Source organism: Neoarius graeffei, chromosome 14, assembly GCF_027579695.1.
Source record: "Neoarius graeffei isolate fNeoGra1 chromosome 14, fNeoGra1.pri, whole genome shotgun sequence".
NCBI lineage: Eukaryota > Metazoa > Chordata > Actinopteri > Siluriformes > Ariidae > Neoarius > Neoarius graeffei.
Genome location: NC_083582.1, coordinates 8,163,731 through 8,190,461, shown reverse-complemented (window position 1 = coordinate 8,190,461; position 26,731 = coordinate 8,163,731). Strand labels below are relative to the sequence as shown.

General features: G+C 43.8%; 1 protein-coding gene across 3 annotated transcripts in view; it reads right to left on the bottom strand.

Moving 5' to 3' along the window:
* cpxm2 (carboxypeptidase X (M14 family), member 2) overlaps window positions 1-26,731 on the bottom strand; it is a 164,320-nt gene that overhangs the window by 132,925 nt on the left and 4,664 nt on the right. For all 3 annotated transcript variants that reach the window (XM_060939219.1, XM_060939220.1, XM_060939221.1), the window contains exon 2: window positions 16,992-17,072. In XM_060939219.1, the coding sequence (XP_060795202.1) occupies window positions 16,992-17,072 (81 nt within the window). The remainder of the gene's footprint in view (window positions 1-16,991; window positions 17,073-26,731) is intronic.

Sequence of the window (26,731 nt, the reverse complement as noted above, 5' to 3'; positions counted from 1 at the left end):
AAGAAGGTAAACCTGCGCATGATGGACTTCCTCTGTCTGCTCGACTGCACCAAGCGAGCGATTTCATGCACATTATTTGCTTTAATCCCCTCAAAGTAAATAACTTCCCAGTTAAATGGCCTGCTTTTTTTTGAGGTATTACAGAAATGAACATATATCACAATGACCAAATTTCAGAGGAAACTAAATTTCACCGACTTTATGAAATCAAAAGGCCATATAGCTTTAATCAAGATGTAATAAAGATAATTTGAGAATGTTCCCGTATCCGTCTGATCATTTCTACCACTGTACATTGGGAGAAGAGAAGTGGGCATGGCCTATGAAAGTAGTGGGTGTACCTAATTTCGGCTCTGCGCAGACTCTGACTCAGTGTTTTGGCTTCGTTTCTATTAAACAGAAGATCATGGAGCCATACAGTCCATGGGGTCGTTCTAGAATTCAGGGTGCATTTTGGGTCTCTGAGATAAACCTTTTGTTATTTTCCACAAAAGAAATCTTTATTGAATCAGTTTTGAACAATAATGCAAATTATGACAAATTTTCACCAATAGCAATGCCTGATGTACATTTTAGACCCAATTTATCCATAAAACATTAACTAAATTACTCCCACCCCTACCCACATTATTGGCTGTCTTCAACTCCTCATTCATCCATTCAACTCGAATAAACAGGAAGTGATTCAGTCTAACAATCTGTTTTTTGGGGGCTTATTCTATTAACTGTTATAAAATCAATTGCAGTTTTAATAGAAAGTGTGTTTTCTATATAATGTGAAATTTCAGTCATAAGTATATTTTTTATCCGTCCCAATGTTCTTGTCAACTCTGTTAATTCTGTTATAAAACCACATAAAATCCACAAAGACTTTTAATAATATGCATGACACCTGCACCGAGTGATGTCACTTCCTCTGGCAGGAAACTTCAGACAGGCACTGAGGTATGTTCTGTTTCTTCTCTCATTAATTTGAACAAAATGTTGAGGATTTTACACCAACAGATTAATTATTCGTCAAATCTGTTATTGTGATAGTGGAGTGAATCTCTCACTCATTTTTTAAAAACTGAAAAAAAATAGCATTAAAACCCATAAAATTCTATTTTTATACATGCCATACATGTGGTAGCTAGTTTGAGGTTAGCATGCAGAGTTAAGACACAAAATGGCGGAAAATGTCAACTCTGTTATCGTCGGTTCTGGTAATGGATTGCCGGGTTTAACGATAACAGAGTTGATGATGACAAACAGAGTCGACACTTGAAATGTACCCGCAGTTATAGAACGGGCCTGTGGTTCAGACAGACTTTGGTAAAACTATTGTTAATTCATGAATGATGATGACATAGAGAAGGATTATTTCAAAAATATCAGTGTTATGGTGGGCGGCACGGTGGTGTAGTGGTTAGCGCTGTCGCCTCACAGCAAGAAGGTCCGGGTTTGAGCCCCGTGGCTGGCGAGGGCCTTTCTGTGTGGAGTTTGCATGTTCTCCGCATGGGTTTCCTCCGGGTGCTCCGGTTTCCCCCAAAGACATGCAGGTTAGGTTAACTGGTGACTCTAAATTGACCGTAGGTGTGAATGGTTGTCTGTGTCTATGTGTCGGCCCTGTGATGACCTGGCGACTTGTCCAGGGTGTACCCCGCCTTTCGCCCGTAGTCAGCTGGGATAGGCTCCAGCTTGCCTGCGACCCTGTAGAACAGGATAAAGTGGCTAGAGATCATGAGATGAGATGAGCAGTGTTATGGCAAAACCATCTTACAGCTTCACTAACTGATAAATGATTTGTTGATTGATTCATTTCAGTCTTCATTTACCCTTTAATTTGGTGCATGGATCTAAATCATCTGATCATTTTACCCTGACTAAAGGTACAAAATGATCATCATCAGTTTGATAGTAACAAGGCAAAGTACAAGTTGGTGCCATTATTTCTGAGACTGTGGGACATCACCGGGCATCATGCGCACACACACTTTCACACACTTATTAACACCGAGGAGCGATTAACCTGGACACCTGACCTGCTGCCAGCCAGGAAACCAACACAGACATGCAGACTTTAAAGCTAGACGGCCTTTTGAATTCATAAAATCGGTGAAATTTAGTTTCCTCTGAAATGTGCTCATTGTGATATATGATTATTTCTGTAATATCTCACAAAATATCAGGCCATTATGTGGCTGGGAAGTTATTTAATTTGAGGGGATTAAAGCAAATAATGTGCATGAAATCGCTCGCTTGGCGCAGTCAAGCAGACAGAGGAAGTCTGTGTGTGTGCATGCGCATGCGCAGGTTTCCCTTTGAGCGTGCACTGACCGTTCCATCATTCTGTCGCTGAACGAACAGCTGATCACACCGAGGTGCTCGCTGACCACCGATATTTATTAGTTTGGTTCTGCGTTTCCTTTCCTTCATATATAACATAACGTCTTTTCTTCTTCTTGCTTTCTTTCTGTTACTGTAGTCGGTCTTTCACGTTTCATTCGCACACTCACGTCCTCCATTTTTCTTTCCTGTTTCAAATTTGTATCCCACAATGCCTTGCGCGAACAGGGAAAGTCCACCATGTGATGCATGACGTAGTATCTTGTATTGGGTCATGGTGAAGCAGGAAAAAATAGCGGAGAATTTAGAGCCACGTGGAGATAAATTCATTAATTGTTCTATTTTAAAAAAATAATAAAATTGGAAGTCTGTGATTCGAATTCAGTAACTTTCAGTCACTAAACAAAAATAATTGTGTGTCGGGGAAAATTCTTTTTATGACCTACACTTGAAAAATCTTAAAGGCAGTCTAGCTTTAATATGATCTCAGGATCGAACCTAAGATCCTGGAGCTGTGAGGCTCCGCCCACCGTGACACCCACCGTGTAATCCTCAGGATCCAAATGACATAAACATCATCTCTGTAACAGAGATATTATTTTTAAGAGAACAAGTCAAGCACATAAAGTTTTCAGTTTCAGTCACACACACACACACACACACACACACACACACACACACACACACACACACACAATACTTCAGGGAAACACAGTGAAGTCGACTTTCATGCCAAAACACACACACAAGTAGTTAGCCATAATCATGCATAGTTGAAACCCTTCTCAGTCTTATTCTGCATTCAGGTTAAAATGACTCATTATTATTTTCCTAGAAGCATAAAAAAAAAATATATATCCCCAAATTTGGAAACTTCACATGCCTGTTTCAGTTCCTCTAAAAATCTTGATAAGATATTGAGATCATTTCAGAGGTTAAATGAAAATGTCACCGATAAAATATTGCGTTTTTGAATACATTTTCATGATCCGGCTATAAAACGGACCGTCTAAAGAGATGTTTTGGGTGAATGAGACGGTTATTTTGACGACAGGACGACGTACGGAAACCTGCTGTGAGCAACACGACCGCAATGTTGGCCTGAGAAAAATAAAAACACAATAATAACCCCTTTTTCCATAAAAACATGAACAGTGTGTGTTCTCCGAGTGCTTAAAGGTTCTTGGCTCTTTGTGGTTTGTGCATCTTCACTTGTTTTTATTCCATGGTAACGACACATCATCCGGACAGAAAAAAAGCACAACTCAGCATCTCTGAGACACGAGGTGTTCCACGTGAGGCTCTGAAACGCAGACTCACTTTCACACACACATTACACAGAGTTTCACATACAGGGCTCAGATGTTTGTTTTACGCGATGAACGTTATAGTGTATGATGTTGCTAGTAAACATCTGCTGAGGAACTTTAGCCAAGGAATTACCGGTAGTCCAGGAACTTTTAGCTCAGTAACTTAAGATGTGCTACTTTAAATCTACAACTTAATCACATGAACTTTAGTGTAAAATTTAGCATAAGTTAGAGCAGGCGTTCTCAACCTTTTCTACTTTGAGGCCCACCTATTCATACTTGTAACGAGTCTAGGCCCATTAAAAAAGATCCCCAATTATTTTGGCTTATCTATTCTATTAGAATCTAATAATCTACTGTAAAGTGTATTAATGGGATCAACATCACTTCCTGTTACAGACGGGAGCCCAGGAATTAAATAAATGCAATAAAAACTATTTTTTTAAATCTTTGGTATTGTATTTAAAACTGTATGGATGTCCCAGAAGCCAAACCATGCATGCAGGGCATTCTCAGTCAAAAGGGATTAATGATCCAAAAGTGGAGTCTGCTCCATTAACACAAGAACTTATTGCCATGCTTGTGTACAGCAAACCAAGAAGTACACTCAAAATAAGTGGATATAGAAACCACTCAATGGGATTAGATCCTTACACGCTAACAAAGAAGGATTTTTCCTATGAGTTGGAAAACGATCCATCCGTTGAGTTCCCCGACATCTCAGACTACCTGGTGCTCCAGTGCAGACATCGTTCTACACGGACACACAGATGAAAACCTGGAAGAGCATGGAGGAGTACAACTTTTTCTTTTTATATGAGGCTGGGTTAAAGGGCCCATGGCATGGTGGTTTGTTGATGCTTTAAACGGGCTCATGGAGGCTTCCGGATGTTATATCCGCAGCCTTTCTCGAAATGAACCCTCGGCACGTAAATATAGCCTCCTGGGAGAAAGCCCCATTTCAGCGCTTTTCCTAGTGCGTCGTTTTGCTAATGAGAAGCAGGAGGCGGGGAAGGGTAGAGGGTGGGGGCGGGCCATGGGGGGAGGGGGAGGGGCTTGACCAAGCTGCGCACACACATACTCGCTGCTATCAGTGCCTGTAGCCATGCTGCTAAGACAAAACCCCGTTCTCCCTTGGACTCCTTTCATAAACTCAACGTGACACAGAGAACAGAGAGTGAGAGTGTTCGGAGTGGTAGTTTATGAACGTATAATACCCTAGGCTTGAACACGTGCTCCATAACCAAAGAGGATAGAAGCAGCAACTACAGCAACATATCGCTTATCCAACAGAAGACATGCATTGCGGAGCAATAGTCAAACATAAGCTCATAAGTTACAGTCAATTTCCAGACTAAACTCAGTTTAACAGAGCATGCTGCATGCTTTTTGGTTTCGTAGCGCAGAGTACCTGGCTAACTGCAGGAAGCGGTTAGCTGCACAGCTAATGTAGCCATTGCTAGGCTAACGCACCGATTTTAAAACACGGCAAAACAACCAGTTATACACTTACTTGTTCGGTGTTTGTTGCTGATGTGGCAGGGATGCTTGGTACGGACCCAGGCTTCAGTGACAGTTGATGTGCAAAACCTGCCCTGTACTGTCCCAAGTTGTGGAAGCATTCCTCAGGAAAATGCTTCCGACAAACATACACCGTCTTAGGTAGACTCGACGGCATATTATTGAAGTAAATAAAATTAAGCCACTGCGTCTTCAGGGGCTCTCCCGTCAGCAGTAAAAACAGACTTTTTTCTGTGTTGTCACATCCATGTACAGCGCAATTTCCATGTTTCGCCCGCTTAGGTGATGCCATGTTGTTGTGTCCTCTATGGTCTCCTCACTACAACTGGGCAGGCAATCCATACAGTGGGTGGGAATCCAGAGGGGGGGCGTGGGGATCATCTCCCTTGCTGACGTAGTAAAGGGAAGAGCTTATCAACGCGCCGTTTTGACGCGCCATTCTCAAATGTTGGGCATAGTTTGGTTTACACATTATGAAATTTCTAGCCACTGGGGTGACTTAAGAAGGTCAGAGGAACTCATTTTAACATTAAAAAACCTCAGAAAGTGAAAATTTCATGCCATGGGACCTTTAAAGATCTGGGGATCAGAACACTACAAGATAAATCGTGGATTTATGCCTGGGTAAGAAGGAATTTCTGGGCTTTTTGTACGTGTCTTTGCGGTGTTTGCTAGTTTTAGTATCAGGTGCAAACAAACCACAGCCGCTTGATTCTCAATCCTCCCTGCTCTTCTCTTCCAGGTAAATCATTCACAAAGATCCACAGAAACACCTTTAAACACCTGGGTATTACATGTATTACATATGCGTTAGTTTACAATATGGCGATTACGATCAAACAGCAAACAAAAACACATCTGAGGACTTGAACGTCTCCTGAACTTCAAAACATCATGAAGTAAAGGGAAATGGTGAGAAAAGTGATTTGCAAATCCAAATGAAAAATCAGAGGAATTTACAAACCTTTCACGAAGTGATCACTGCAAACCCGAGCGTTCTTCGACTCAGCAACGAAAGGTAAAAGATCCACCTTTTGTGCCATCTTTTGGTAAAATCCTTTGCCCTTTCACCCTTTTTTTTCTCTTCACAGGGAACCCGGAAGAAAGTTTTATCAGCTTCACGGTTTGTTCAATTCGAGCAGCGCAAAACAAAGCAAGTTTATGGCATTTTAACAACTAGCAAGGTGCCCCAGCAATAGTAACGCTTTGTGAACAGTGAGCTCAGTTGACCACCACTTCATGGCTTGCATATATAATGAGGCAGATGTGACGTTGGCTGCAACCCAGCGATTGTACCCGACTAAAAATTGGCTTCAACTTAAAAAAAAAAAAATTTGCAGCTCACTAGATGGTGTCTCATGGCCCAGTGGTTGAGAAACACCGAGTTAGAGCCATGGGCTTTAGACTAGAACCTAAGATCAGAAACCTTTAGCCTGGAACATCAGCTCAGATATTTTAAGACCAGTAACTGTAGCTCAGCATTTAGCCTCAGAAACATTTATTCCAGAACTTAAGATCAGGCACTTTTATCTAATAAACTGCAATTCAGGAACTCTTCTCTTATCAACTTTATTCCAACGACTTTTCACTTATTATTTCAGGATGTGCAGGAAGTTCAGCCTAAGCTTCCTCTTATGAATTTAACACTTGGGTAGGTCATTTTAGAGAAACTAGTAAGAGGAAGATAGATTTTGAAATGATCCAACTGAAAAATCCGACCCCCTCCCTTCAAACGCACTCTTCTAAAACACATGAACGTGCACCACCTAACTACTGGTGGAGGATGAGTTCGTGGTGGGAGGAGCTTAGCACGTCATTATCATATCCAACTACCTCATATCTCATTCACATGTAAGAAAACACTTAACATTATCATAATAAATGTAAACAAAAACAGTGAACGTGGCTATTGTTCGTACTCACGACTGTTGATTAGCTTGCTAGTTTTAGCAAGATGGCTGAAATGCATCTGATTAGCCTTGTGGAAGACTCCAGTCACACACAGGCATAGTGTGTGCAGGTAGACAGGCAGGTAGGCCATCCAATCATTTTCTTTAGACTGAATGACCTGATTAGACAAGCTTTTTACAGCCCTGCAACTGCCACACATGACAGATTCTTTTCTTTTTAACTGTCAGAACATTTGATTTATTCAATGTTGTTTGGATGTAAAGAGAATTTAAAGAAATAATAGAACAAAAAATGTTTCCAAAATAAACTACCTACTCTCGCTTTAAAGCACAGAATTTACACACAGGAACTTTAAACTTAAAACGTAAGTCCAGAGAATTTTAGCCAATCACAATCACGGAAGGTTTCCATCCAATCAGAATAAATACGACCTATGACCGACAACCTACGACCTACTCAGCTCCTCAAGCCACCCTTCTATTGCATGTTAAGATGATTTCCTACAACCCCGATTCCAAAAAAGTTGGGACAAAGTACAAATTGTAAATAAAAACGGAATGCAATAATTTACAAAACTCGTCTCGTCTCGTCTCGTCTCGTCTTCTTCCGCTTTATCCGGGACCGGGTCGCGGAGGCAGCAGTCTAAGCAGGGAAGCCCAAACTTCCCTTTCCCCAGACACCTCGGCCAGCTCCTCGGGAAGAACACCGAGGCGTTCCCAGGCCAGCCGAGAGACATAGTCCCTCCAGCGTGTCCTGGGTCTTCCCCGGGGCCTCCTCCCGGGGGGACATGCCTGGAACACCTCCCCAGGGAGGCGTCCAGGAGGCATCCGAAAAAGATGCCCGAGCCACCTCAGCTGATTCCTCTCGATGTGGAGCAGCAACGGCTCTACTCCGAGCTCCTCCCGAGTGACTGTGCTTCTCACCCTATCTCTAAGGGAGCGCCCAGCCACCCTGCGAAGGAAACTCATTTCGGCCGCTTGTATCCGCGATCTTGTCCTTTCGGTCATTACCCAAAGCTCATGACCATAGGTGAGAGTCGGAACGTAGATCGACCGGTAAATTGAGAGCTTCGCCTTTTGGCTCAGCTCCTTCTTCACCACAACGGACCGGTAAAGCGACCGCATCACTGCGGAGGCTGCACCGATCCGCCTGTCGATCTCACGCTCCATCCTTCCCTCACTCGTGAACAAGATCCCGAGATACTTAAACTCCTCCACTTGAGGCAGAACTTCTCCACCAACCTGGAGAGGGCAAGCCACCCTTTTCCGGTCGAGAACCATGGCCTCGGACTTGGAGGTGCTGATTCTCATCCCAGCCGCTTCACACTCGACTGCAAACCGCCCCAGTGCATGCTGAAGGTCCTGGTTTGAAGAAGCCAACAGGACAACATCATCCGCAAAAAGCAGAGATGAAATCCTGTGGTTCCCAAACAGGATTCCTTCTGGCCCCTGGCTGCGCCTAGAAATTCTGTCCATAAAAATTATGAACAGAACCGGTGACAAAGGGCAGCCCTGCCGGAGTCCAACATGCACTGGGAACAGGTCTGACTTACTGCCGGCAATGCGAACCAGACTCCTGCTCCGTTCGTACAGGGACCGGACAGCCCTTAGCAAAGAGCCCCGAACCCCATACTCCCGAAGCACCCCCCACAGAATACTACGGGGGACACGGTCGAATGCCTTCTCCAGATCCACAAAGCACATGTGGACTGGTTGGGCAAACTCCCATGAACCCTCGAGCACCCTATGAAGGGTATAGAGCTGGTCCAGTGTTCCGCGACCAGGACGAAAACCGCATTGTTCCTCCTGGATCCGAGGTTCGACTATTGGTCGAATTCTCCTCTCCAGTACCCTGGAGTAAACCTTCCCTGGGAGGCTGAGAAGTGTGATTCCCCTATAATTGGGGCACACTCTCCGGTCCCCTTTCTTAAAAAGAGGGACCACCACCCCAGTCTGCCACTCCAGAGGCACTGTCCCTGACCGCCACGCGATGTTGCAGAGGCGTGTCAACCAAGACAGCCCCACAACATCCAGAGACTTGAGATACTCAGGGCGGATCTCATCCACCCCCGGTGCCTTGCCACCGAGGAGCTTGCAAACCACCTCAGTGACTTCGGCTTGGGTAATGGACGAGTCCACCTCTGAGTCATCAGCCTCAGTCTCCTCAGTGGAAGACATGACGGTGGGATTGAGGAGATCCTCAAAGTATTCCTTCCACCGCCCGACAATGTCCCCAGTCGAGGTCAACAGCTCCCCACCCGCACTGTAAACAGTGTTGGCAGAGTACTGCTTCCCCCTCCTGAGGCGCCGGACGGTTTGCCAGAATTTCTTCGAGGCCGACCGATAGTCCTTCTCCATGGCCTCCCCGAACTCCTCCCAGTTCCGAGTTTTTGCCTCCGCAACTGCCCGAGCTGCAGCACGCCTGGCCTGCCGATACCCGTCAGCTGCCTCGGGAGTCCTGGAGGTTAACATGGCCCGATAGGACTCCTTCTTCAGCTTGACGGCATCCCTTACTTCTGGTGTCCACCACCGGGTTCGGGGATTGCCGCCACGACAGGCACAGGAGACCTTGCGGCCACAGCTCTGAACAGCTGCGTCCACAATGGAGGTAGAGAACATGGTCCACTCAGACTCAATGTCCCCCGCCTCCCTCGGAAGCTGGGAAAAGCTCTCCCGGAGGTGGGAGTTAAAGACCTCCCCGACAGAGTGCTCGGCCAGACGTTCCCAGCAGACCCTCACCATACGTTTGGGCCTGCCAGGTCTGTCCAGCTTCCTCCTCCGCCAGCGGATCCAACTCACCACCAGGTGGTGATCAGTTGACAGCTCAGCCCCTCTCTTCACCCGAGTGTCCAAGACATAGGGCCGGAGATCAGATGAAACGACTACAAGGTCTATCATTGACCTCCGACCTAAGGTGTCCTGGTGCCACGTGCACTTATGGACACCCCTATGCTCGAACATGGTGTTCGTTATGGACAAACCATGACTAGCACAGAAGTCCAATAACAAAACACCACTCGGGTTCAGATCGGGGAGGCCGTTCCTCCCAACCACGCCCCTCCAGGTGTCACTGTCATCTCCCACGTGAGCATTGAAGTCCCCCAGTAACACAATGGAGTCCCCAGTCTGAGCACTCCTCAGTACCTCTCCCAGGGACTCCAAGAAGGCCGGATACTCTATACTGCTATTTGGGCCATAGGCACAAACAACAGCAAGAGCCCTCTCCCCAATCCGAAGGCGCAGCGAGGCGACCCTCTCGTTCACTGGGGTAAACTCCAACACATGGCGGCTGAGCTGGGGAGCTATAAGCAAGCCCACACCAGCCCGCCGCCGCTCACCACGGGCGACTCCAGAGAAGTGGAGAGTCCAGCCCCTCTCGAGGAGCTGGGTTCCAGAGCCCAAGCTGTGCGTGGAGGTGAGCCCGACTATCTCTAGCCGGTACCTCTCAACCTCCCGCACAAGCTCAGGCTCTTTCCCCCCCAGCGAAGTGACATTCCATGTCCCAACAGCCAGCCGCTGTGTCCGGGGATCAGGTCGTCGAGGCCCCTGCCTTCGACTGCCACCCAATCCACATTGCACCAGTCCCCTACTGCTACCTCTGTGGGTGGTGAACCCACAGGAGGTCGGGCCCACGTCAGCTCTTCGGGCTGAGCCCGGCCGGGCCCCAATTTACAAAACTCAAAAACTGATATTGTATTCACAATAGAACATAGACAACATATCAAATGTTGAAAATGAGACATTTAGAAATTCATGACAGCAACACATCTCAAAAAAGTTGGGACAGGGGCAATAAGAGGCTGGAAAAGTTAAAGGTACAAAAAAAGGAACAGCTGGAGGACCAAATTGCAACTCATTAGGTCAATTGGCAATAGGTCATTAACATGACTGGGCATAAAAAGAGCATCTTGGAGTGGCAGCGGCTCTCAGAAGTAAAGATGGGAAGAGGATCACCAATCCCCCTAATTCTGCACCGACAAATAGTGGAGCAATATCAGAAAGGAGTTCGACAGTGTAAAATTGCAAAGAGTTTGAACATATCATCATCTACAGTGCATAATATCATCAAAAGATTCAGAGAATCTGGAAGAATCTCTGTGCGTAAGGGTCAAGGCCGGAAAACCATACTGGGTGCCCGTGATCTTCGGGCCCTTAGACGGCACTGCATCACATACACGCATGCTTCTGTATTGGAAATCACAAAATGGGCTCAGGAATATTTCCAGAGAACATTATCTGTGAACACAATTCACCGTGCCATCCGCCGTTGCCAGCTAAAACTCTATAGTTCAAAGAAGAAGCCGTATCTAAACATGATCCAGAAGCGCAGACGTCTTCTCTGGGCCAAGGCTCATTTAAAATGGACTGTGGCAAAGTGGAAAACTGTTCTGTGGTCAGACGAATCAAAATTTGAAGTTATTTATGGAAATCAGGGACGCCGTGTCATTCGGACTAAAGAGGAGAAGGACGACCCAAGTTGTTATCAGCGCTCAGTTCAGAAGCCTGCATCTCTGATGGTATGGGGTCGCATTAGTGCGTGTAGCATGGGCAGCTTACACATCTGGAAAGACACCATCAATGCTGAAAGGTATATCCAGGTTCTAGAGCAACATATGCTCCCATCCAGACGACGTCTTTTTTCAGGGAAGACCTTGCATTTTCCAACATGACAATGCCAAACCACATACTGCATCAATTACAGCATCATGGCTGCGTAGAAGAAGGGTCCGGGTACTGAACTGGCCAGCCTGCAGTCCAGATCTTTCACCCATAGAAAACATTTGGCGCATCATAAAATGAAAGATACGACAAAAAAAGACCTAAGACAGTTGAGCAACTAGAATCCTACATTAGACAAGAATGGGTTAACATTCCTATCCCTAAACTTGAGCAACTTGTCTCCTCAGTCCCCAGACGTTTACAGACTGTTGTAAAGAGAAAAGGGGATGTCTCACAGTGGGAAACATGGCCTTGTCCCAACTTTTTTGAGATGTGTTGTCATCATGAAATTTAAAATCACCTAATTTTTCTCTTTAAATGATACATTTTCTCAGTTTAAACATTTGATATGTCGTCTATGTTCTATTCTGAATAAAATATGGAATTTTGAAACTGCCACATCATTGCATTCCGTTTTTATTTACAATTTTTACTTTGTCCCAACTTTTTTGGAATCGGGGTTGTACAATAAAACTTTAAATATATACACCAAAACATTTCAATACGTAATAAATCTATAAAGAAATGTTTGCAGTTTTTTCAATTGCTTACACACAAAATATTTAGAAATATTATACTATTTCTAAACTCTGTCACTCAAACTTCACAACTCCACCTCAAATCAGCAAAATCATAAACTAATTCTCAGCCTTGACACAGTTTTCAATTTAGCTATTCACTTTCTGCAAATCAGTACACACAATTCTCTACCTAACACATGAAAATCTAACAGGAAGTAACTTGATTTCCTATTTCAAACACAACCAATCCAAATGCCACACTTATTCATCAGTGCCTCAGACTATGTCCTCATATGTGCAAACAATAACTGCTTTAATGAACACCAACCAATCACTGCCTGTCATAGGCCTATAAACAGGGTAAAGTAGGGTGACCAGACGTCCCGGTTTTACCGGGACAGTCCCGATTTGGGGTTGTGTGTCCCGAGTCCCGACAAAAGTCTGTCGGGACACGGATATGTCCCGGTTTTCGCCACTCGCGACATTTGCGACTGAGCAGCGTGGGAATCATTAGCGGAGAAATGTTTGCATTTACTATTTTGATGAATTGACAGGAATCACAAACTTTCCTGGTTACTGCCCCCTGGCCCTGTGGCATGGGTGTTTATTTAGCCACATTATTCCAGACAACAGAACGGGTTGCCATGCAACAATAAAATAAACATTAACTGGTGCGAATGTTCTTTGTCTAGCAGCTAGGAGCAGTAACGCCGCAGCAATTATGCCGATAAAGAATACCTTTTCCAAAGATTTACAGGGCACCTACCCCTTCCTCCGAGAGGTGCAGAACAATGCGCACGAAGCCTACTGCACACACTGTAAGTGCTTTGTTCTTGTACTGAGTTGGGTAGCCTATGCTGCAAATGCTGTGCGCTCCTGTGGGGGCTTTCCTCGGGCTGTCGCCCCTCTCCTCCTTTACTGCTGTTTTGTTTGAGTGTACTGTATATTTACGGAAGCCGCGAGAGGCCCTTCATATCTTTTTTCATTCACCTTGTTATCCCGAGATAACGACATAATTAATTCAGGATCTCGAGAAAACAACACAACTAATTCGAGATCTCGAGAAAACAAAACCGTTATTCCGAGATCTTGAGAAAACAAAAATGTTATTTCATGATCTCGGCTGGATCACTGTATCTCCGTCGGTAGAGATGAAGCCGGGCCAGTCTTCTGCAGAGGTGCCGTGGACTAATTTTGAAATGATCCCTTATTAAAAGACTTAATGCAATCTCTCCCTGTGTCAACCCCTGATCAAAATATTGCCTTTTTAGGTGATCGATTATTCCAGACATTCTAATGACCAAAGTTGCGTCTATACAGAATGAGAAATAGCCCCAAAGTCAGCATATCACAAGTCTCTTGGCACACCTGAATGAACCATTTCTCAGCTGTTTACTCGAGATCATGAAATAATTGTTTTGTTTTCTCGAGATCTCGGAATAACGGTTTTGTTTTCTCGAGATCTCGAATTAGTTGTGTTGTTTTCTCGAGATCCTGAATTAATTATGTCGTTATCTCGGGATAACAAGGTGAATAAAAAAAAGGATTATATGAAGGGCCTCTCGCAGCTTCCGTAGTATATATTCTCAAATCACTTGTCTCTTTTTTGTTTCTGTTTAACATACCATTCTGACAGTTTGGCCATATTGCTGTGTTGAACAGCTTCCTTCCATTAAACAGCACCTTCCATTAAAGTGTTCACTTTTGTACACATCTTGCTTTATTCATTCAGTGTGGGGAATGGTTAGTAAGGTTGATTCTGACCTAGGCTATGTTGAGGTCACATATCTACTTTTTAAGTTCATTCTAGAGTGCATACAATTTTAGAGATATAGCCTACATGTGCATATGCATTCTTCTTGGTGTTCTCACAAACAGGTGAAATAAATCAGTGTAAATTTGGCCTATGGACATAGCCTGGCCTATTCTCAGCCATTACAAAATCTGTTGTCTGACCATAATTTAACTGATCTGTATGCCACTATGCTACTAGATAACAAAATGCCTGTTTATTTTATTTCATGTGAGATGTTGATAAATGTGAGCTTCAACAAAATGATAAGAGCACCTCTCTGAGTGTCACGTGTACGTAAAAAAAAGGTGTGCGTGCATGAGCATGGTCGCGGGCAAAAGTGTCCCGGTTTCAGACTAGGGAAATCTGGTCACCCTAGGGTAAAGGTCACATTATCAGTCTTGAACAATGGATAACAACAATGCAGAGAGAGCCAGGGGAGTCAGAGGTAGGCACAGAGGACGATGAGGAGTTCGGGTTCGTGGAGGACGCTTTGGAAGGGGAGCAGGAAGAGGAAGAGGACGAGGATGAGTTGAAGGAGGAAGGGACGAAGAACCAAGAAGAATAGTCTCTGATGAGATTAGGGCTACTCTGACTGATCACTTGATCAATCATGGGTTGACCATGAGAGAGGCTGGACTCAGAGTCCAGCCCAACTTGAGTCGATTTACAGTGGTGGCCATAATTCAAACTTTTCGAAATGAGAACAGGTATGCAACACTCAACAGTACTGTAATGTACCATACATGTACATGTAATAGCCATTCCTGCATAGCTGTAAAATACATGTATACTATTGTAGCTCTAAGCATCCATTTTACTGCACTACACTGTATGAATGTTCACAGGGCAGTACAACCTTGACTTTATACAGCACTATTACAGTACTACTGTATTTCTGAATTTTCTAGAGTGGAAAGACAACAGCATCATGGAGGACGAGGTTGTATATTTTCACAAGAGCAGGAGACCGCAATTGTGAATATGGTTTTGGAAAATAATGCCATTAGAATCTCATTCTCATTATCTCTAGCTGCTTTATCCTGTTCTACAGGGTCGCAGGCAAGCTGGAGCCTATCCCAGCTGACTACGGGCAAAAGGCAGGGTACACCCTGGACAAGTCACCAGGTCATCACAGGGCTGACACATAGACAACAATTCACATTCACTTTAGAGTTACCAGTTAACCTAACCTGCATGTCTTTGGGGGAAACCAGAGGAAACCCACACAGACAACATGCAAACTCCACACAGAAAGGCCCTCGACGGCCACGAGGCTCAAACCCGGACCTTCTTGCTGTGAGACGACAGCACTAACCACTACACCACCGTGATGCCACCATTAGAATCTGTGAGATTCAACATCATATTTTGAAAGACATCACCATATTCAACAATATTGATGCTGTTAGTCTATCTACGATACATCGGGTCCTCCAGAGGAATCAGTTACGGATGAAGCAGCTGTACAGGGTCCCATTTGAAAGGAACTGTGACAGAGTCAAGAACCTGCGGCATGACTATGTGGAGGTATGTACATAGCACTGCCAGTACATCAGACTTTCACCTGCTGGGACAGACTATTGTATTGTGCGTATCCTAATCTATTCTTTTGTCCTATACAGAGAATTTTGGAGATGGATGCCCACCCCATCCTCCATGAATACATTTATGTGGATGAGGTGGGATTCAACCTCACAAAGTCAAGATGGAAGGGGAGAAACATCATTGGACAGAGGCCAATTGTCAATGTCCCAGGCCAACGTGGAGGAAATGTCACCATGTGTGCCGCCATAACGCAGAATGGTGCCCTGCACCACCATGCAACACTTGGCCCCTATAACACGGACCATATCCTAACATTTCTGGACAATATTTATGGTATTCTTGCTCCAAAGGAAGAGAATCCAGAACAGGCAAGATTTGTGGTTATATGGGATAATGTCAGTTTTCATCACTCCCAGCTGGTCCAAAATTGGTTTGTCAACCATCCCCATTTTTCTGTTGTCAACCTGCCTCCATATTCAGCATTTCTTAACCCGATCGAAGAATTCTTCTCAACATGGCGTTGGAAAGTGTATGATCATCGTCCCTATGCCCGCCTTACACTTCTCCAGGCAATGGAGGAAGCATGTGGTGACATTGACGTTGCTTCTATCCAAGGTTGGATACGCCACACAAGACGATTCTTTCCTCGATGTTTGGCAAGAGAAAATATAGCATGCGATGTTGATGAAATATTGTGGCCAGACCCAGCCCGGGCGAGGGATTGATCCTAAATACACACCCAACTTGCTCTCCCCATCAACAAACACACACACACACACTTTTTCATACATGTCTATTGTTTGGTTGCTGTATCACCATATGTGGTGGTTGGTGTACTTTGCTTTCTTTTTTTTCTTATATGCTGTACAATACTGCATTCACAACAGCAACCGATTTATTCAAAAAAATGTAATATTTTTGGTTCCAGTATTGCTTGTGTTGACTTCTATTTGCATAATACTGTATTTTCATTCTTGTATGGCAAAATATTAAAAAAACATAAAAACAAAAGAGCTTTAGATTTAGAGCAACAGTGTGTAAATGATATACACACGTATGTGATACTATGGGAAATGTGTTTATGATGTGAGACAAATGCTTGCTTTTGAGGTGTGTTTAGAATATTCTGAATACTGTGTTTCATTTCGCAGGAGATAGGGCGCTTTTTGCATTTCGTGTGAGCAATAGTTGGATTTGTGTGTAAAGTTTTGAGAAAAAGACACAGAGCTTTGAAAATGTGTGTAAGCGGTTGGGAATAACCGTAAGTACATTATTAAATGAAGCACTGTGAAGTATGTTGGAGCCACCTGAACACTAAGTTTAGTTTGAAGATCAAACGTACCCACTCTCTCGGACCTGTAATGTCCATCTGCTTCACTGATGCTGTTCGCAGTCTTCTCAGCCTTCTTGTTTGAAGCTTTCCCTGAAAACACAAACACAATACAGATTTCCAGAGCTGAGTTTAAAAAGTGATCTGTGGGCTGTTTATGAGGCTGCTAGCATTTGGATGTGTTAGCCTCTTGTTAGCCATTAAACAACATTTTGGACGTAAATACAGTATTACTGTTATGAAGGGTTATGAAAACACTTCTGTTTACAAAGTTCTCACGCTCAGAGAGATGGAGCATTTCAGAAGAAAAAAACCTCGTGCTTCCAGAGCTAGAGCATAAAAGCATGCACTACAGCACCACCATCAGGTCTGACCAGGGTTCCTCCAGAAAGACCTACAGACCTTCATTGTTATTTTCATCTTCCATGTTTGAAAAAATCTGCTGATTGGATCTTCTAAAAGCTTTGGTGCATCTGCTATGGACACATTGTGGTTCCTCCATGGTGCTTCGCTTTATTGTGCTTTGTTTGCCCATGATTCCTTTTTGATTAGATCTGTAACAAGATCAACTGTGAGCTACTGCTCACTTATGCATACCCCCACTTTCACTTAAATCAGAATGCAAGCAATCGAAGGAATAGGACACTTATTATGAACGTTGACTTCAACAAATTTCAACCCTGAAACAAGTAAGTAAAGGGCAGTGTTCTCCCCAGGTATTTCAAATCGCATCCTGGTAAATTGTCATTTTGAAATAGCATTTTGCTTTTTGGGATAGTGTCAAAATCCACTCTCATAAATAAATTCAGTCGGTAAACAGGAAGTCAATGTGCGACAGACATGAAAGCGGTATACCCGGTATAGAACCCCAAGCTGAAGCTCAATACCAAATATCAAGCAGCTGTGATTTGTAGTTGCCGAGAAAAGTGTGATGAAAATTTTGTAAATCCACCCTATATGTTTCATAAATACATTCAGTCGGGAAACAGGAAGTCAATGTGCAACAGACCCAAAAACGGTATACACGGTATAGAACCCCAAGCTGAAGTTTGGTACCAAGTACCAAGTAGCTATGATTTGTGTTTGCTGAAAAAAAGGGTGTTTCAGACGGACGGACAGACAAAGGTAAAAAGCCAGTATACCCCCCCTCCTTCGAAGCGGGGGTATAATTACTCTTATGTTGGTCTTCTGTACATTTATCTTTACTTGTACTTTTAACCTTCTTGCAAGGGGTCGTATAACACCTACTGAGACGTGCTGCTAATTTCTGGCTTTAGATCTCAACTAAGTTTGGCGAGTCGCTTAAAAGCAGAACATTTCTACCAATTTTTGTCCTTTAAAAAATAACCACCTTTACAAAACAGACTATAAGAGGAAACAGGTGTCAAATACTTCTGACTAAACCCATGATCAAATACGATAATAAACAGGCTCCCGAGTGGTGCAACTGATCGCAAGTTTAAAAGCGTTCACCTGAGATCATGAGTTCGAATCCCAATAATGCCACATACATCCATGGTGAGGGGTTAAGAGAGTGGAATCAGCTATGGTGTCTGGGCGAGTGGGGTGTACTTTCTTTCTCTCTCTCCCCTGTCAATCACAGTGACACTAGCCAATCATGAGCCTTGGTGAGCTCATGTATGTGGAAGAGGGCAAAAGCTCTTCCAATGAGTTAAAGAGCCACTGTATTGCAGCATTTTGCAGAGCCATTAGGTTCCTTGCTCAAGGAGGCTTCTGCTAGTCCAGGGAATCAAACCAGTGACCTTTTGAGCCTAAAGCTGTCTCTAACCATTAGGCCATGGCTTCAATGATGGTTAGCTAGCTTCACGTGTCTCAAAGGAAACGTGTTCAGGGAGCGGTTAAAAAAATAACCTTGGTAATCTAGCTTATAAAACAGCAACAAAGACTATTTTACTTGACCAAATTAATCAATCCAGTAATCCATTCCTCCAGTTCAATGGAATTTTCATTTCTCACTGGAGTCAGGGAATGTGAATAATACAGTATATTTATACAACAGTTAGATCCTGCCCACTAATCTGATTGGTCAAGCGGTGTTCCAAGACCACTGTTTCACGATAACAGTACTGGGATGGTTTATCGTGTTCATCACTCCACTGGTCACGTAAAATTCCACTTCCTAATTCTAACTGATTACTACGGTAGTGTTAGCGACATCATCAGTGGACATGACAAATGATACTTTTCAAGAACATAACTTTTGAAAGTTTGTCAGATGAAGATGAGAATGAATAAAGGACACCAATATTACCAGAATCACCTTTAACTGGAATATACAAATTAACATGAGCTAGCTAGCCAGCTAATTGACATGCTATAAAGCGAATATGGTTTCTTTGCGAGTGGATGGATTTCCAGTCACGGAACAAAATTAAACAGAACATTTGGTCATATTGTGTGAAATGTCACTTCCTCAGTATTAATTTCCTGTTTATAGAACTTTTGTACAAACGCACTATCACACCCGAGGTCATGCTGATGTACTGAATATCAGCATGACTGTGATTCACTTGTGTCTCTGAGCGAATCAGTACAACAGCATGACCTTGAGTGTGATGCTGATTAACCCTCTGGGGTCGAGAGCTTCACTGGTGAAGCTCGACAGGTTTACAGTAAAATGAGTAGGTCATGTATTTAGTAGTCTCATCTCATTATCTCTAGCCGCTTTATCCTTCTACAGGGTCGCAGGCGAGCTGGAGCCTATCCCAGCTGACTACGGGCAAAAGGCAGGGTACACTCTGGACAAGTTGCCAGGTCATCACAGGGCTGACACATAGACAACCATTCACACTCACATTCACACCTACGGTCAATTTAGAGTCACCAGTTAACCTAACCTGCATGTCTTTGGACTGTGGGGGAAACCGGAGCACCCGGAGGAAACCCACGCAGACACGGGGAGAACATGCAAACTCCGCACAGAAAGGCCCTCGCCGGCCCCGGGGCTCGAACCCAGGACCTTCTTGCTGTGAGGCGACAGCACTAACCACTACACCACCGTGCCGCCCCGTATTTAGTAGTGCTGTCAAAAATGTCGCGTTATTAACGCGTTAACTTGACTCAATTTTAACGGCGATAATTTTTTTATCGCGAGATTAACGCTCTGTGACATGATGTAGGTTTTTCATAAGCTTTTGAAACTGCCAGGAACTTGGAACAGAGACTTTGCTTAGAAAAACGATAGCAGCTAGACTGTAATGCCATGCCCCGCACAGCCAGAGTCCTCTGCCCTCCCCCGAAGAGCCACTCTTAGGTTTCGTTTTCCCATTGGCGGCTCCAGCCCGACTTTGCAGTGGCTGTGACAAGATGTGTTATGCTCTGCAATAAAAAAAAAAAAAACATTGGTACAACCAGTGTTCGAACTATGCCGATATTTTCGGGGGGTCCCTTTTTTTCCCTTGGGGGGGGTGCTTGCGCTTGTCTCAGAGCGCGGATCTCCATCGCGCGCTCAATTCGGATATGCAAATGCTTCCCGTTACACACAATTGCTATGTCAATAAACATCATTTTGCCAATATATTAGAGACCCCCCAACATTTCCCAAATCATGTTTTCAAGGGATCTCATGTCTGTTTCAGGGGATCTCGGATCCCCCGAGTACCCCCGTAGGTCGAACGGTGAGCAAGCCCATTCACTTTTTTATGCTGATAAGAGAATTACAATGGTTTTTCATGTGACAAAAATGTGCGATTAAATTGCGATTAATCGCGAGTTAACTATGACAGTCGCGACATTAATCGCGATTAAATATTTTAATCGCTTGACAGCACTAGTATTTAGATAAATATCTTTGAGTTTTTCATCATACAAGCATGATAAACATATTGACAGAAACTTTATACTTTACACTTTCCTATGTGCCCACTGCCAAATAATATTATAGTTTTTAAATTACCGAAATGAGATAAAACATGGTGGCACGGTGGTGTAGTGGTTAGTGCTGTCGCCTCACAGCAAGAAGGTCCAGGTTCGAGCCCCGTGGCCAGCGAGGGCCTTTCTGTGTGGAGTTTGCATGTTCTCCCCATGTCCGCATGGGGGTGCTCCGGTTTCCCCCACAGTCCAAAGACATGCAGGTTAGGTTAACTGGTGACTCTAAATTGACTGTAGGTGTGAATGGTTGTCTGTGTCTATGTGTCAGCCCTGTGATGACCTGGTGACTTGACTTTCGCCTGTAGTCAGCTGGGATAGGCTCCAGCTTGCCTGCGACCCTGTAGAACAGGATAAAGCGGCTAGAGATAATGAGATAAAACTTGTTACCTTACTCAGTCATGTCGGAGTGCTGAGCACACATTTATGCATTCATAAAAGACTATTCACATGGTAATGGAATGATAATCACTTTCACTCTTTCGGCTTCAACTGGTTTCTCTTTCGTGGTGGGAACACTCACCGTAAACAGGATAAAATCTGTCAGACAAAGTTTAGGCTGTTTGGAGGTAAAACTTGTTGCGAGAAGATGTGGATTTTATGCGCTTCGGATGATTCAGGACAGCGATTCAATTCAATCTTGAGAACTGCAACACTGATGATGAGTGGCGCCTTCTTTTTTTTTTTTACTTTGACTCAATCCAGCCAAAGATCATCTCGAGTAAGTGTAAATATTTCTTCTATTTCTGGTGATCAGATCGGTTGATATGCGTGCGCTGTAGTGCATACATGGGAAAAATGACTGAACAATTTTTCCAGAGTTAAAAAATATTTTTCTTAAAAATAGTTAATTTTGCTCGATTTTGGGTTTAGAGAGTAAAAATTTGGAGTTGGAGTGGGAGAAAAATTATTGAGTAGCAGAGTTGGTTGTGGCTCTGAACTGAGTTAAATAGTGCAAGAGTTAATTTCATGACACACTGAATATAGTCAAATACCAAAATAAAGTCAAATACCAGATAAATGAAGCTGTTGTAAAAAGCAGTTTTAGAACTGTGTTGAAATGTGTGAAAAAAACACGACCTTACCCATTGGGACTTGACCTGATGGGATTAAGAGATGGCAGTGGGAGGTGTCTTCACTCTTCTCATTGAATGGAATGGAAATTTTTCACTTTTCTCATTGAATACCCCTCCCATTGCCAAGCCTTTATCCCAAAACAAGAGGACACAATTTTTTTTGATGGCCAGTTATTTGTCAAAATCAACAGAGCAGATTTAAGTTTTTGTGCTTGAGACATTCCTCAGACTGAACAGAATCACCTCAAGTGACCAAAACAGTTCGAAACAATGGGTAAGGTTATGTTTTTTCACACATTCCAACACAGTTCTAAAATGGCTTTTTACAACGTCTTCATCTATCTGTTATTTATTTTAAAGTACAATCATGTCAACATACTACAGAGATATTATTGTAGCTGAACTTGTGCTGAATACAAAAAAAGTCATATGACTTTGGAAATACTGCATAGATTTGTTGAAATTGACAATGAAATCAGAGCATACCAAAATCATTACAGTGCCAGAAAATACCCTCAGACCCCAGAGGGTTAAGTATATCAGACTTTTTCATATTATAATCCCATCTCATTATCTCTAGCCTCTTTGTCCTGTTCTACAGGGTCGCAGGCAAGCTGGAGCCTATCCCAGCTGACTACAGGCAAAAGGCGGGGTACACCCTGGACAAGTCGCCAGGTATTATAATCTCATTCCTAACTAATTTATAAAACATGTATAGAATTTTCAGGTGAATATAAAGGATGTAGTGTACAGCCTCGATTACATATAATCGCTTTTAACTCCACACATGGGTGATGGCGTCACTCTGACTCTCTGCACCACTGACATCTTCAGTCCGTCTTCCAGCTCTGCTGAGGATGTTGCTCCTTCTGGGCAGCACCTGTCTCAGGTAAAACCTGCCTTTGTCTGGGCAGGTAGCATTTCTTTTTTCCTCCCCGAGGTCCTGGACCTCCTTATGACTCTTTTGGCAGGAGAAGTGTGGGTTCTGGCATGAATTCTCCTCCCAGCATGAACAGCAATGCTTCCATGTTTCATGCTTTGTTCACATCATGAACATGTATCAAAACGTGCAGTTTTTTGTTGTTGTTGTTTGTTTCTTGTTTTTTTAATAAAGCCATGTGCATTGCATTCTGTTTTGATTCAAGTCTTATCATTGTGCAGTAATATTGTGAAACATCCACAGAACAAAATAATTCTTGTTATCACTTAAATCACAGCAGCTACCTAAAGCTATAAATTTACAGTTTTTACCTGAAAGAAATATTAACATTACAGAGCTGGATATCATGCTTTCTAACCATAACAGTGACATCATTACTAAATTTTCATCATATAATCTGAAACAGAGGGCGACACGGTGGTGTAGTAGTTAGCGCTGTTGCCTCACAGCAAGAAGGTCCGGGTTCGAGCCCCGTGGCCGGCGAGGGCCTTTCTGTGTGGAGTTTGCATGTTCTCCCCGTGTCCGCGTGGGTTTCCTCCGGGTGCTCCGGTTTCCCCCACAGTCCAAAGACATGCAGGTTAGGTTAACTGGTGACTCTAAATTGACCGTAGGTGTGAATGGTTGTCTGTGTCTATGTGTCAGCCCTGTGATGACCTGGCGACTTGTCCAGGGTGTACCCCGCCTTTCGCCCGTAGTCAGCTGGGATAGGCTCCAGCTTGCCTGCGACCCTGTAGGACAGGATAAAGCGGCTAGAGATAATGAGATGAGATAATCTGAAACAGAATGCTCGGCAGCTGCAGAAGTCACAGTGTTGTTGGATAGAGAACACAAAACGAATGATCGACACTCCTATGATCGGTTTTTACGTGGATGAAAAGCCATGTCAGACTTAAAGCGATCAGATTTAAAGTGATCCTGTTGTTGCATCACAGAATTGGGTGGGGTTTCCCTGATAACATTGCACTATAGGGCTAAAGAGCGAGTTTAAAGACGCTCTTAAGCAATGAACGTTGTCTCTGTATGTGGTTTTCCCGAACTCACTCATAAGAAGGAGTCTTAAGAGCAACTTTGCTAAGAGCATCTTTGTAGTGCGCATCCTCAAAATAAGCATTAGTAGCTGCTAAAGGCATTCATACTGTAGTTGCTGAAGGCATTAGTAGCTGCTAAATCCAGTCGATAAGGTCAGACGGCGTTCGTTTTTAACCAAAAAGCCACACACAATGTAACAGGTGCAGAAATGTGTCTCATTTATGAAAATCACTTGCCTAATGGAGTTAAATTTTCATTAAAAGGTGGCGATATCAGTGTGACATTACGATATCCATACACACACAATTCCATAACATATTGAAATATATTCATAATGTTTTTTGTATATTTATTTAATAATTAACTCGATGGACTTGCAACATACAAGAAAAATAACTGAACACCTGCAGCAGATTCAACACCAGTCTCCGCCCGTTGACTATATGGCCAAGTTTACATTAGACCATATCTGTCTCGTTTTCTTCGCGGGTGCACTGTCCGTTTACATTAAAACGCCTGGAAACGCCGGGAAACGGGAATCCGCCAGGGTCCACGTATTCAATCCAGATCGTGTCTGGTCCGGTGCTGTGTAAACATTGAGAATACGCGGATACGCTGTGCTGAGCTCTAGCTGGCGTCGTCATTGGACAACGTCACTGTGACATCCACCTTCCTGATTCGCTGGCGTTGGTCATGTGACGCAACTGCTGAAAAACGGCGCGGACTTCCGCCTGGTATCACCTTTCATTAAAGAGTATAAAAGTATGAAAATACTGCAAATACTGATGCAAATACTGCCCATTGTGTAGTTATGATTGTCTTTAGGCTTGCCATCCTTCCACTTGCAAGTGGTAAGTGATATGCACTGAGATCACACACACAGCGGCTCAGTCCCGAATCACTGCTCGTGCGCTATACTCGCGCTCTCTGTGAGCTGCGCAGGGCCGGAGTGCGCACCCTCCAGAGGGCACTCGCTGTTCAGGGCGGAGTGATTTGGAGCGCAGGATGCCTGCGGAGCTGAGCGTATCCGTGTATTGGTATTGCTGTGTGCACGCGAATCGTGTATTGGTGTTGCTGTGTGCACACTAATCGTTTTAAAAACGTTAATCTGATGATCCGCTGATACGGTCTAATCTAAACCCCACCTATGAGTCCCTTGGAGGCGCATGTGCATTCTGTGTATTCGGCTGTGAACGAGTCACTCTTTGTTGTGAAAGAGTGGTCCAGGTCCATTGTAAGTTAAGAGCGAACTAAAGGACTACTTTGGCTATGATGTTGTTTGGGAAATCCAAGTTAGCTTAACGATGGATCTTAAGAGGTAGTTAAAAACGCTCTTAGCCTTAAGAGGCTTTCAGGAAACCCATTCCTGAACTATTTCTTTTAGGTTCTGTCTTACTGACCACAAGGTTGTGAGTTTAAATCTCAGGCCCTGTCCACACGGCAACGGATCCAGGTGAATCTGATAAAATTGTTTATTGTTTCGGCCTGGCGTCCACACGGCACTGGCGTTTTGGGTGCCCCAAAACGAAATCTTTTGAGAACAGGTTCCAGAGTGAAAAAATCTGGCAACGGCCCCGTTGCGAAGTCGTCTGGATGAGTAGAACGGATTTGTTTACGATGACGTCACAACCACATGACTGTCAGTGCTTCACGCCGGGTAGAAGTGTAACGAACTCGATGCGAGTTGTCAACAAATCCTATAACTTGGTTCATGAAACACGCTTACAAAATATTTTCACTGTGAATATTTATTGTGTAATGGTGCAAAGTGAGAGAGAGAAAGAGAGAGAGAGAGAGAGAGAGAGAGAGAGAGAGAGAGAGTGAGAGAATAGCCCTTAGGGCAGAGTCTTTAGTCCAAACACTGCGGAAGCAGTACCAAACCGCGCACCGCCCGTGCGCTTTCCAAAAACAAAAACAATCCCGCCAGCAAAAATAGGGAAAAAAAGGAGCGATCTCACCTCTTCAGATGTTGGTTTAAGTCCGACAATACATTCCTCAAAAAGGGCGTAGAAGAACAAAGTAATCCATCAACGTGTAGCATTCAATTTATTCCGGACCATTAAAGAATTCTGGAGGATCTCAGAATGTTGGCGTACCGGCTTCCATCTACCCCCGTTCATTCCTCTTTCCGCATCTTTCATTTTACGCTACTGATTAATAATCAAAACTTTATGTGGCTGATGCTCCAGAAGAAGGGGTTTATGCGCATGCGTCCTATTTCTTCTATTGTTGGTGTCTCCGATGGGACCGTCTTACAGCGCACGTAGAGGTGTGGCATGTGTATTGCGTTTTCAGCAAGCGTTGCGTTGCCATATGTACCTGATATTTTACTGATCCATTGCCCATGTGGATGCGATATTTAAAAAAAAAAAAAATCTCGTTGCCGTTGTCGTGTGGATGTAGCCTGAATCTCAGTGTCATGGATCTCAATAGTGAGTCACTTTGGATTAAAGCGTCCTCAAAATAAATGAATAAGTGTAATGTACAGTACACAAGTTCCCTCGTGGCTTCCGGCCCTGGGTTTATTTTTCTAACCACACACATCCCTGTATAATCATGAACAAACCCTCTGAGTCCACGTGCGAGACCAGAGTAATCAGGTTTAATCCTCCGAGTGATGATTTAAGGATTGTTTATTTTGGTCTAACATGTTGGAGTGAGGTAACTGCACCAACACTAACACTCTCACACACTGTCTGATTTATGCAGCCAGAGGAGTGTGTGTTCTCAGAGTGGGAGTGTGTGTTCTTCAGATCCTCTCTGTTTATTCTGCTCTTTAATGTGTCCGAGTGATTGGGGTCCATCTTTCCTGCACGGTG